Consider the following 12795-nt stretch of genomic DNA (forward strand, 5'->3'; position numbering starts at 1 on the left):
TTAGATACTTAAGATACATTCCTCTGGCTTATGGATACAAAGTAACAACGTGATTAATCACAAATTAACCAGTCCTATACCGGGAGTTACAAAAATAGCACTATGTGTGCTTAAAGAACATCCTTAGGTGGAGCTCCAGTGGTACATGTATATCTTTGGGCGGTAATAGCATTAATTTAGTCTACTGGACTTTTATACTGCAGTATTGATATTGGTGTGTTTTAAAGTTTTTAGCATATATTGTGCTGTGCATTATTATATAATTAATTGAATAAAAATTTTTTTTATGTTAGATAAAATTTAATTCATACATGCACTTCCTTGTGATATTTCTGTGTTCTTGTTGTATTTAACCATTGAGTATTGTACAATACTCTATTGGGAGCTGCATAATATACATAATTGTTGGGTGTAGTATGGCTGACCGGCGGTCAGAGCTTACCGACGCCGGGATCCTGGCAGCTTACCGACGCCGGGATCCCGGCGGGGAGGGGCGAGTGCAGCAAGCCCCTTGCGGGCTCGGTGGCGACCTGCGGTCGCCACGGGTTCTATTCCCACTCTATGGGTGTCGTGGACACCCACGAGTGGAAATAGTCCTTGTTGGTCGGCATGCTGACCATCGGGATAGTGAGCCTTCGGGACGATGGAGGAGGTCATGTGACTGTTGGTCAGCAGACCGCCGGTCACATGAATACCACCCATAATTGTTAGGTTCCAATCTGTGGAAATTTGGTTTGAGTGCGCTTGATATTGACACTGGTTTGACAGTTGAAACCGGTAGAGTTTTAATAGTTAAAACTGTGTGAATTTTTGCAGTTCTAAACCAGTCTGATTCTTTTTATTGCCTGATAAAGGCAAGAAAAATAAAAACTGAAAAAGTCTGATTGTCCATTTCTGTGTCACCATGACACCATCAGTCCCTACAAGGGACCTTCCAATAAAACACATGGCTTAAAAACATCAAGGGGTATATGCAATTGCGGTCGTATTCCCGAAAATGTCGAAAAACGGGACATTTTCGCCCCCCCAAAAAATTCGACAATGCAATTCAGTATTTTTCGTCAAAAAAAAAAGACTTTCCAAATTCGACTTTTTGAAATTCGACATTTGTCAAATTCGACATTTCTGCAATGGTACAAATGCGGCAATTTGACAAAAGTATATTCAATTGAAGATTGTAAATTCGACAACAGTGTTTTTAGACAGTAAATTCGTCATTTTAAATCCGCCACACTTTGCTGGCGGAATGTACTAAAAATTTTTAAAAACATGTTTTTTTGTGTGTTTTTTTTATTGGTAATAGCATATCTATTTATATTAGAAGGGATTAGGTACATGGTTTGGCTATTTAGGAGGCACAAGTATTATTTATATATTTTTAAAAATATATATATATTTTTATTTTTTTTAAATGGAATGGGGTAAAAATCAGAAAAAAAAATGCGTGGGGTCCCCCCTCCAAAGCATAACCAGCCTCGGGCTCTTCGAGCCGGTCCTGGTTCTAAAAATCCGGGGGGAAAACTGACAGGGGATCCCCCGTATTTTTAAAACCAGCACCGGGCTCTGCGCCTGGTGCTGGTGCAAAAAATACGGGAGACAAAAAGAGTAGGGGTCCCCCGTATTTTTTACACCAGCATCGGGCTTCACTAGCTGGGTAGATAATGCCACAGCCGGGGGTCACTTTTATACAGCGCCCTGCGTCCGTGGCATTAAATACGCAGCTAGTCACCCCTGGCCGGGGTACCCTGGAGGAGTGGGGACCCCTTCAATCAAGGGCCCCCCCCCCTTCAGCCACCCAAGGGCCAGGGGTGAAGCCCGAGGCTGTCCCCCCATCCAAGGGCTGCGGATGGGGGGCTGATAGCCTTTTGAAAAATGAAAGAATATTGTTTTTTCCAGTAGTACTACAAGTCCCAGCAAGCCTCCCCCGCAAGCTGGTACTTGGAGAACCACAAGTACCAGCATGCGGGAGAAAAACGGGCACGCTGGTACCTGTAGTTCTACTGGAAAAAAAATACCCAAATAAAAACCGGACACAGACACCGTGAAAGTAAAAGTTTATTTCATACATGCCGACACATACATACTTACCTATGTTGACCCGCCGACTGCCACGTCTCCAATGTTGCCGACGATCCGGGGTACCTGTGAATAAAATTATACTCACCTGATCCAGTGTCCTGGTCTTTTATTATAATCCACGTACTTGGCAAAAAAAAAAAAAACGAACACCCGGACCAGGCGGACTGAAAGGGGTCCCATGTTTACACATGGGACCCCTTTCCCCGAATGCAGAGACCCCCCGTGACTCTTGTCACAGAAAGGTCCCTTCAGCCAATCAGGAAGCGCCACTTCGTGGCACTCTCCTGATTGGCTGTATGCGTGTCTGAGCTGGCAGACAGCGCATCGCACAGCTCCCTCCATTCGTTTCAATGGTGGGAACTTTGCGGTCAGCGGTGGGGTTACCCGCGGTCAGCCGCTGACCGCAGGTGACCTCACCGCTGACCGCAAAGTTCCCACCATTGAAAGTAATGGAGGGGGCTGTGCTATGCGCGTCTGAGTTTAGACGCGCAGAGCCAATCGGGTGAGTGCCACGAAGTGGCGAATCCTGATTGGCTGAAGGGACCTTTCTGTGACAGGAGTCACGGGGGGTCTCTGCATTCGGGGAAAGGGGTCCCATGTGTAAACATGGGACCCCTTTCAGTCCGCCTGGTCCGGGTGTTAATTGTTTTTTTTTGCAAATACGTGGATTATAATCTGGACACTGGATCAGGTGAGTATAATTTGATTCACAGGTACCCCGGATCGTCGGCGACATTGGAGACGTGCCAGTCGGCGGGTCAACATAGGTAAGTATGTGTCGGCAGGTGTGAAATAAACTTTTACTTTCACGGTGTCTGTCTCCTGTTTTTATTTGAGTATTTTTTTCCAGTAGAACTACAGGTACCAGCGGGCCCGTTTTTCTCCCGCATGCTGGTACTTGTGGGTCTCCAAGTACCAGCTTGCGGGGAGGCTTGCTGGGACTTGTAGTACTACTGAAAAAAAACAATATTCTTTCATTTTTCAAAAGGCTATCAGCCCCCCATCCGCAGCCCTTGGATGGGGGGGACAGCCTCGGGCTTCACCCCTGGCCCTTGGGTTGCTGAAGGGGGGGGGGCCCTTGATTGAAGGGGTCCCCACTCCTCCAGGGTACCCCGGCCAGGGGTGACTAGTTGCGTATTTAATGCCACGGCCGCAGGGCGCTGTATAAAAGTGACCCCCGGCTGTGGCATTATCTATCCAGCTAGTGGAGCCCGATGCTGGTGTAAAAAATACGGGGGACCCCTACTCTTTTTGTCCCCCGTATTTTTTGCACCAGCACCAGGCGCAGAGCCCGGTGCTGGTTTTAAAAATACGGGGGATCCCCTGTCAGTTTTCCCCCCGGATTTTTAGAACCAGGACCGGCTCGAAGAGCCCGAGGCTGGTTATGCTTAGGAGGGGGGACCCCACGCAATTTTTTTTTTCGTTTTTTTTTACAGTTTTTTCCCGTTTTTTTAAACATTTTTTAAAATCTAAACAAAATCCGTCAAATCGGCCGTTTTTCGACAGCGGAACTGTCGAATCGTTTTTTTATTGAATAATAAGAATTTACTTACCGATAATTCTATTTCTCGTAGTCCGTAGTGGATGCTGGGGACTCCGTAAGGACCATGGGGAATAGCGGCTCCGCAGGAGACTGGGCACAAAAGTAAAGCTTTAGAACTACCTGGTGTGCACTGGCTCCTCCCCCTATGACCCTCCTCCAAGCCTCAGTTAGGATACTGTGCCCGGACGAGCGTACACAATAAGGAAGGATTTTGAATCCCGGGTAAGACTCATACCAGCCACACCAATCACACCATATAACTTGTGATCTAAACCCAGTTAACAGCATGATAACAGAGGAGCCTCTAGAAAAGATGGCTCACTACAGCAATAACCCGATTTTTTGGTAACAATAACTATGTACCAGTATTGCAGACAATCCGCACTTGGGATGGGCGCCCAGCATCCACTACGGACTACGAGAAATAAAATTATCGGTAAGTAAATTCTTATTTTCTCTGACGTCCTAGTGGATGCTGGGGACTCCGTAAGGACCATGGGGATTATACCAAAGCTCCCAAACGGGCGGGAGAGTGCGGATGACTCTGCAGCACCAAATGAGAGAACTCCAGGTCCTCCTCAGCCAGGGTATCAAATTTGTAGAATTTTACAAACGTATTTGCTCCTGACCAAGTAGCTGCTCGGCAAAGTTGTAAAGCCGAGACCCCTCGGGCAGCCGCCCAAGATGAGCCCACCTTCCTTGTGGAATGGGCTTTTACAGATTTTGGCTGTGGCAGGCCTGCCACAGAATGTGCAAGCTGAATTGTACCACAAATCCAACGAGCAATAGTCTGCTTAGAAGCAGGAGCACCCAGCTTGTTGGGTGCATACAGAATAAACAACGAGTCAGATTTTCTGACTCCAGCCGTCCTGGAAACCTATATTACAAGGGCCCTGACAACGTCTAGCAACTTGGAGTCCTCCAAGTCCCTAGTAGCCGCAGGCACCACAATAGGTTGATTCAGGTGAAAAGCTGAAAACCACCTTAGGGAGAAACTGAGGACAAGTCCTCAATTCCGCCCTGTCCGAATGGAAAATCAGATGAGGGCTTTTTCTGGATAAAGCCGCCAATTCTGACACGCACCTGGCCCAGGCCAGGGCCAGCAGCATGACCACTTTCCATGTGAGATATTTTAACTCCACATATTTAAGTGGTTCAAACCAATGTGACTTTTGGAACCCAAAAACTACATTTAGATCCCAAGGTGCCACTGGAGGCACAAAAGGAGGCTGTATATACAGTACCCCTTTCACAAACGTCTGAACTTCAGGGAATGAAGCTAGTACTTTTTGGAAGAAAATTGACAGGGCCGAAATTTGAACCTTAATGGACCCCCATTTCAGGCCCATAGACACTCCTGTTTGCAGGAAATGTAGGAATCGACCTAGTTGAAAATTCCTCCGTCGGGGCCTTACTGGCCTCGCACCACGCAACATATTTTCGCCAAATGCGGTGATAATGTTTAGCGGTTATATCTTTCCTGGCTTTGATCAGGATAGGAATGACTTCATCCGGAATGCCTTTCTCCTTCAGGATTCGGCGTTCAACCGCCATGCCGTCAAACGCAGCCGCGGTAAGTCTTGGAACAGACAGGGTCCTTGCTGGAGCAGGTCCCTTCTTAGAGGTAGAGGCCACGGATCCTCCGTGAGCATCTCTTGAAGTTCCGGTTACCAAGTCCTTCTTGGCCAATCCGGAGCCACGAATATAGTGCTTCCTCCTCTCCATCTTATAATTCTCAGTACCTTGGGTATGAGAGGTAGAGGAGGGAACACATACACTGACTGGTACACCCACTGTGTTACCAGAGCGTCTACAGCTATTGCCTGAGGGTCCCTTGACCTGGCGCAATACTTGTCGAGTTTTATAAACATGTGGAAGACTTCTGGGTGAAGTCCCCACTCTCCCGGGTGGAGGTCGTGCTGAGGAAGTCTGCTTCCCAGTTGTCCACTCCCGGAATGAATACTGCTGACAGTGCTATCACATGATTTTCCGCCCAGCGAAGAATCCTTGCAGCTTCTGCCTTGCCCTCCTGCTTTTTGTGTCACCCTGTCTGTTTACGTGGGTGACTGCCGTGATGTTGTCCAAATGGATCAACTCCGGGTGACCTTGAAGCAGAGGTCTTGCTGAGCTTAGAGCATTGTAAATGGCCCTTAGCTTCAGGATATTTATGTGAAGTGATGTCTCCAGGCTTGACCATAAGCTCTGGAAATTCCTTCCCTGTGTGACTGCTCCCCAGCCTCGCAGGCTGGCATCCGTGGTCACCAGGACCCAGTCCTGAATGTCGAATCTGCGGCCCTCTAGAAGATGAGCACTCTGCAACCACCACAGGAGAGACACCCTTGTGCTTGGTGACAGGGTTATCCGCTGATGCATCTGAAGATGCGACCCGGACCATTTGTCCAGCAGGTCCCACTGGAAAGTTCTTGCGTGGAATCTGCCGAATGGGATTGCTTCGTAGGAAGCCACCATTTTTCCCAGAACCCTTTCATTGATGTACTGAGACTTGGCTCGGTTATAGGAGGTTCCCGACTAGCTCGGATAACTCCCTGACTTTCTCCTCCGGGAGAAACACCCTTTTCTGGACTGTGTCCAGGATCATCCCTAGGAACAGAAGACGAGTCGTCGGAATCAGCTGCGATTTTGGAATATTGAGAATCCAATCGTGCTGCCGCAACACTACCTGAGATAGTGCTACACCGACCTCCAACTGTTCCCTGGATCTTATCCTTATCAGGGAATCGTCCAAGTAAGGGATAACTAAAATTCCCTTCCTTCGAAAGAGTATCATCATTTCGGCCATTACCTTGGTAAAGACCCGGGGTGCCGTGGACCATCCATACGGCAGCGTCTGAAACTGATAGTGACAGTTCTGTACCACAAACCTGAGGTACCCTTGGTGAGAAGGGTAAATTGGGACATGAAGGTAAGCATCCTTGATGTCCCGAGACATCATGTAGTCCCCTTCTTCCAGGTTCGCAATCACTGCTCTGAGTGACTCAATCTTGAATTTGAACCTCCGTATGTAAGTGTTCAAGATTTTAGATTTAGAATCGGTCTCACCGAGCCGTCCGGCTTCGGTACCACAACAGTGTGGAATAATACCCCGTTCCCTGTTGCAGGAGGGGTACCTTGATTATCACCTGCTGGGAATACAGCTTGTGAATGGCTTCCAAAACTGCCTCCCTGTCAGAAGGAGACATCGGTAAAGCCGACTTTAGGAAACGGCGAGGGGGAGACGTCTCGAATTCCAATTTGTACCCCTGAGATATCACCTGAAGGATCCAGGGGTCTACTTGCGAGTGAGCCCACTGCGCGCTGAAATTCATTGAGACGGGCCCCCACCGTGCCTGATTCTGCTTGTAAAGCCCCAGCGTCATACTGAGGGCTTGGCAGAGGCGGGAGAGGGCTTCTGTTCCTGGGAACTGGCTGATTTCTGCAGCCTTTTTCCTCTCCCTCTGTCACGGGGCAGAAATGAGGAACCTTTTGCCAGCTTGCCCACGAAAAGACTGCGCCTGATAATACGGCGTCTTCTTATGTTGAGAGGCGACCTGGGGTACAAACGTGGATTTCCCAGCTGTTGCCGTGGCCACCAGGTCTGAAAGACCGACCCCAAATAACTCTTCCCCTTAATAAGGCAATACTTCCAAATGCCGTTTGGAATCCGCATCACCTGACCACTGTCGTGTCCATAACCCTCTACTGGCAGAAATGGACAACGCACTTAGACTTGATGCCAGTCGGCAAATATTCCGCTGTGCATCACGCATATATAGAAATGCATCTTTTAAATGCTCTATAGGCAATAATATACTGACCCTATCTAGGGTATCAATATTTTCAGTGAGGGAATCCGACCACGCCAACCCAGCACTGCACATCCAGGCTGAGGCGATTGCTGGTCGCAGTATAACACCAGTATGTGTGTAAATACATTTTAGGATACCCTCCTGCTTTCTATCAGCAGGATCCTTAAGGGCGGCCATCTCAGGAGAGGGTAGAGCCCTTGTTCTTACAAGCGTGTGAGCGCTTTATCCACCCTAGGGGGTGTTTCCCAACGCACCCTAACCTCTGGCGGGAAAGGATATAATGCCAATAACATTTTAGAAATTATCAGTTGTTATCGGGGGAAACCCACGCATCATCACACACCTCATTTAATTTCTCAGATTCAGGAAAACTACAGGTAGTTTTTCCTCACCGAACATAATACCCCTTTTTGGTGGTACTCGTATTATCAGAAATGTGTAAAACATTTTTCATTGCCTCAATCATGTAACGTGTGGCCCTACTGGAAGTCACATTTGTCTCTTCACCGTCGACACTGGAGTCAGTATCCGTGTCGGCGTCTATATCTGCCATCTGAGGTAACGGGCGCTTTAGAGCCCCTGACGGCCTATGAGACGTCTGGACAGGCACAAGCTGAGTAGCCGGCTGTCTCATGTCAACCACTGTCTTTTATACAGAGCTGACACTGTCACGTAATTCCTTCCAACAGTTCATCCACTCAGGTGACGACCCCCTAGGGGGTGACATCACTATTACAGGCAATCTGCTCCGTCTCCACATCATTTTTCTCCTCATACATGTCGACACAAACGTACCGACACACAGCACACACACAGGGAATGCTCTGATAGAGGACAGGACCCCACTAGCCCTTTGGGGAGACAGAGGGAGAGTTTGCCAGCACACACCAGAGCGCTATATATATACAGGGATAACCTTATATAAGTGTTTTTCCCCTTATAGCTGCTGTATTTTTAATACTGCGCGTAATTAGTGCCCCCCTCTCTTTTTTAACCCTTTCTGTAGTGTAGTGACTGCAGGGGAGAGCCAGGGAGCTTCCCTCCAACGGAGCTGTGAGGGAAAATGGCGCCAGTGTGCTGAGGAGATAGGCTCCGCCCCCTTCTCGGCGGCCTTATCTCCCGTTTTTCTGTGTATTCTGGCAGGGGTTAAATTCATCCATATAGCCCAGGAGCTATACGTGATGCATTTTTTGCCATCCAAGGTGTTTTTATTGCGTCTCAGGGCGCCCCCCCCCCCAGCGCCCTGCACCCTCAGTGACCGGAGTGTGAAGTGTGCTGAGAGCAATGGCGCACAGCTGCAGTGCTGTGCGCTACCTTGTTGAAGACAGGACGTCTTCTGCCGCCGATTTTCCGGACCTCTTCTGTCTTCTGGCTCTGTAAGGGGGCCGGCGGCGCGGCTCTGGGACCTATCCATGGCTGGGCCTGTGATCGGTCCCTCTGGAGCTAATGTCCAGTAGCCTAAGAAGCCCAATCCACTCTGCACGCAGGTGAGTTCGCGTCTTCTCCCCTTAGTCCCTCGATGCAGTGAGCCTGTTGCCAGCAGGTCTCACTGAACATAAAAAACCTAAAACTAAACTTTTCACTAAGCAGCTCAGGAGAGCCACCTAGTGTGCACCCTTCTCGTTCGGGCACAAAAATCTAACTGAGGCTTGGAGGAGGGTCATAGGGGGAGGAGCCAGTGCACACCAGGTAGTTCTAAAGCTTTACTTTTGTGCCCAGTCTCCTGCGGAGCCGCTATTCCCCATGGTCCTTACGGAGTCCCCAGCATCCACTAGGACGTCAGAGAAATGTAGAATTCCGGCACCCACCTGCCGGAATTCGACAGTCGAATTGTGTTGAATTAAAAAACGGGCGAAAAATTGCCGCGATTCGCCGGCAATTGCATATACCCCCAAGTGAGGTCCATGGACAACACTCTTCTAATTTTAATCTAAAAGACCACTCCTTGTGTCATGCCAAATCAGGAGACAGAGCAGCTACATTATACTACATTATCCTTGTAGTGGGAAATATGTGTATGTGTAATTCATCTGTGAAAAGCTCCACATCCTTAATCAGCCATACAAAAACCACTAAAACACTTACTTAAGATGCCTACATTATATATTATTTAAACGTGATATTTGAACTACAGACATTTTAAAAATTGCCTGTAATGTGTAATAGTCTAGTGCATAAACAATTTAGTACTGTATATACTTCTAGCGTGTGGTGGTAGATTTACCAGACATGTAACGAAGGGTGGTCTTCTGTATGCCGAATGTCGGGATCCCGGCGCACAGTATACCGGCGCCGGAATCCCGACACCCGGCATACCGACAACTATTCTCCCTCGTGGGGGTCCACGACCCCCCTGGAGGGAGAATAAAATAGTGTGGCGCGCCGTGCCCGCAGCGAGCCCGCAAGGGGCTCCTTTGCGCTCGCCAGGCTGTCGGTATGCCGGCGGTCGGGCGCCGGTATGCTGGTCGCCGGGAGCCCGAGCGACGGCATACCGTACTACACCCGTAAAGAATCACTTGTAGTGCATGGTGTTTGAGCTACACACAAGTTACTTGCATTTTTTGTAATTGATTTAAATGATAAAGGCAGATTTATTAAGCCTGGAGATGTGATAAAGCAGTGATAAGTGCAAGGTGATAACGCACCAGCCAATCAGCTCCAATATGTAAATTGACAGTTAGGAGCTGACTGGCTGGTGAATTATCACCTTGCACTTATCACTGCTTTATCACTTCTCCGGGATTAATACATCTGCCCCAAAGAGTCTAAAAACATAAAGCTATTTCCTGCATTCCACAGATATGGCCGAGAGGCACACATAGCAGCAGAACAATCTGTATCACACGGCCCTAGTGCTACTTACCTGCAACAAAATAATCTGGTTAATTTTCTCCTCCCGGCTGTGCATTTCCAGCTGGCTGTACAAGTGGGAGGTGTCTCCGCCATATTGGTCACTCAGGCTCCCAATCAGAGAGGTGATGTCCTGGCTTTTCACAGTCTCCTCCTCCACTTCTTCCTCCTCTTCTGATCCAGTTTTTGCCTGAACCTCAACAATTTCTTTTCTCGCCTAAAGGAAAAAGAAACATCATGCTGGCTCCTCGTATCATTTGTTTTTTATATGATTGGTAAATCATTGTGATCCACGTAAGAGAACATACAGAAGGGTCCATGTTTATCTTGACCTTTAATAGGATTAACTGAGACTGGGTAGTCGGACTTAATTCCCTGCTGTAATGAATTGGGGGGTAATTCTGAGTTGATCGCAGCAGGAACTTTGTTAGCAGTTGGGCAAAACCATGTGTACTGCAGGGGGGGCAGATATAACATGTGCAGAGAGAGTTAGATTTGGGTGTGGTGTATTCAAACTGAAATCTAAATTGCAGTGTAAAAATAAAGCAGCCAGTATTTACCCTGCACAGACACAAAATAACCCACCCAAATCTAACTCTCTCTGCAAATGTTATATCTGCCCCCCTGCAGTACACATGGTTTTGCCCAATTGCTAACAAACTTGCTGCTGCGATCAACTCAGAATTACCCCCTTAATCCCCTGCTGCATTGTTCTCTGTATTGTTTTGCAGCTGAGAACAATAGATGAAGGGTTTATGTTAATAAAACATGGTGTGCCTAGGCGCAGCAAACTAGCCAAGATAACCGTGGACCCATCTGTATATATGAAGAGCTTGGTCATCTCGCTGTAGGGTGTAGTTATTACATGAGTGATAACGAATCCCAGGTGTAGACGAATAGTTCTACTTTTAACTGGGATTTATTAGTTCTTGTAAAGTAGATGCCATATGAATAAGATAAACTGGGTGCAGAGTTTGGCATAAGTAAAGTGTTGGTTTAAAATAAAAATAAAAAATCAATAAATATAACATTAAAAACACAGGCAGCTAGAGGGCATTACTTCTCCTGAGTGTTAAAATAGTTGAATAAAGGTTGAATGAGACACGTATCTGGGGAAACCAGAAAAGTTCAACTACCCCTTTCACATCGCACACATAACCAGGTATATTGCCGGGTCGACGAGGTGCGGTGTGAAAGGGGTATGTTACAATTTCCTGGGTCGACTGACCCGATATTTCAACCCGGTAATAAAGCAGGGTTATTCCCGTGTTGAAGTGCAGTGTGAACGGGTTGCCAGGTCAATGCGACCTGGGACACGTTCACACTACAGGGAGAGGCGGCGCTTGGAAATGATCTGATCTCCAATCGCCGCCTCCGCACACGTCACCGAGCATGTCACCATCCCGGCAATATGGCGGGTTGCTGCCGCCAGTCTGAAAGGGGTCCCAAGCAGGTCGAACCCGGGAAGGACCCATAAAGAAGTCCTGGGAGTGACCTGCTTTAGCGACGTGAAAACGGTATTAATGAAGAGGGAGGCCAAATAGGGAAGTAGTCTCTATTCTATGCAATGTTGAAAAAGTGGTCCTGTCAGTGTCAGAGCACCAGTATTGTCAGCAGAGGGACGCTGAGACACTGTGTAAATACAGCTCACCCCGTAACTACAGTAGCATATAGATTCATTGTGTAGCAGAGTAAGGAGGCACATACGGACTTTACCATTTACAGCAACTGCTTTCCAGTCTGTGAACCCTTCCTGTTGCTGTGAATGGTGATAATATTTAGTTGTACATGTTTCTCTTTGTTTAGATTTGGGTAGCCTTGTGTCTTACCGGCCATGTTCAATTAAGTACAACAAACAAGGTGCTGAAAATTGGGGCTAATTTGCAATATATTGGCTGGCTGGATGGATGTTACAAGTTACAACTACTGACAAGGTTACACTTTGCTACAGAATGAAATGGAACAAAAAAAACAACAACAACAAAAAGTTAGACCAATAAAAGTAAATAAACGGCTTGTTTTTATTTTACTTTGAGATCGACTGATTCAATCTTCTTGACATTTAAAACTCTGGCAAAATCTTCCAGCTCCTTTACAGTTCGTTCTTTCAAAGGATAGTTCTTCACTTCATATTCTGTATGAAAAGACTTAAATACCAGAGAAATCAATATAATAACTCAATCTGATTAAACTAGTGTAACATTCTATAGACATGTAATAAATTCATTTTTTTAGAATATTCATCTTTACATTTTGCTATGACTGTCTTGTACATTTAACAAAAGTTCTATTTACTTTGTATTATGTTACTAAAGCTAATATTGTATAACATTCCTACTTTATGTCGAACTGGTTACCAGTCCGTCAAAATGACTGAGCGGCATAACATGTAAGTTATGGCTGCTGTGTTCTACTGAAAAGGGCAACACTTTAATTGCTCCATTGGGCGCCATCTATTGACCGCAGGTGTGCAAAACACTTGAATTTCCCCCACAGAGGTAAGGAGCTGCATTCGCC

The 12795-nt window shown here is 47.1% G+C and overlaps 1 protein-coding gene across 2 annotated transcripts in view; it reads right to left on the bottom strand.

Moving 5' to 3' along the window:
* Window positions 1–12795, bottom strand: part of CFAP43 (cilia and flagella associated protein 43) — a 265732-nt gene that overhangs the window by 111698 nt on the left and 141239 nt on the right. For both annotated transcript variants that reach the window (XM_063927999.1, XM_063927998.1), the window contains 2 exons: window positions 12309–12425; window positions 10292–10495 (listed from right to left, as the gene is read on the bottom strand). In XM_063927999.1, coding sequence (XP_063784069.1) covers window positions 10292–10495; window positions 12309–12425 — 321 coding nt within the window. The remainder of the gene's footprint in view (window positions 1–10291; window positions 10496–12308; window positions 12426–12795) is intronic.

This window comes from Pseudophryne corroboree, chromosome 6, assembly GCF_028390025.1.
Source record: "Pseudophryne corroboree isolate aPseCor3 chromosome 6, aPseCor3.hap2, whole genome shotgun sequence".
Classification (NCBI taxonomy): Eukaryota; Metazoa; Chordata; class Amphibia; order Anura; family Myobatrachidae; genus Pseudophryne; species Pseudophryne corroboree.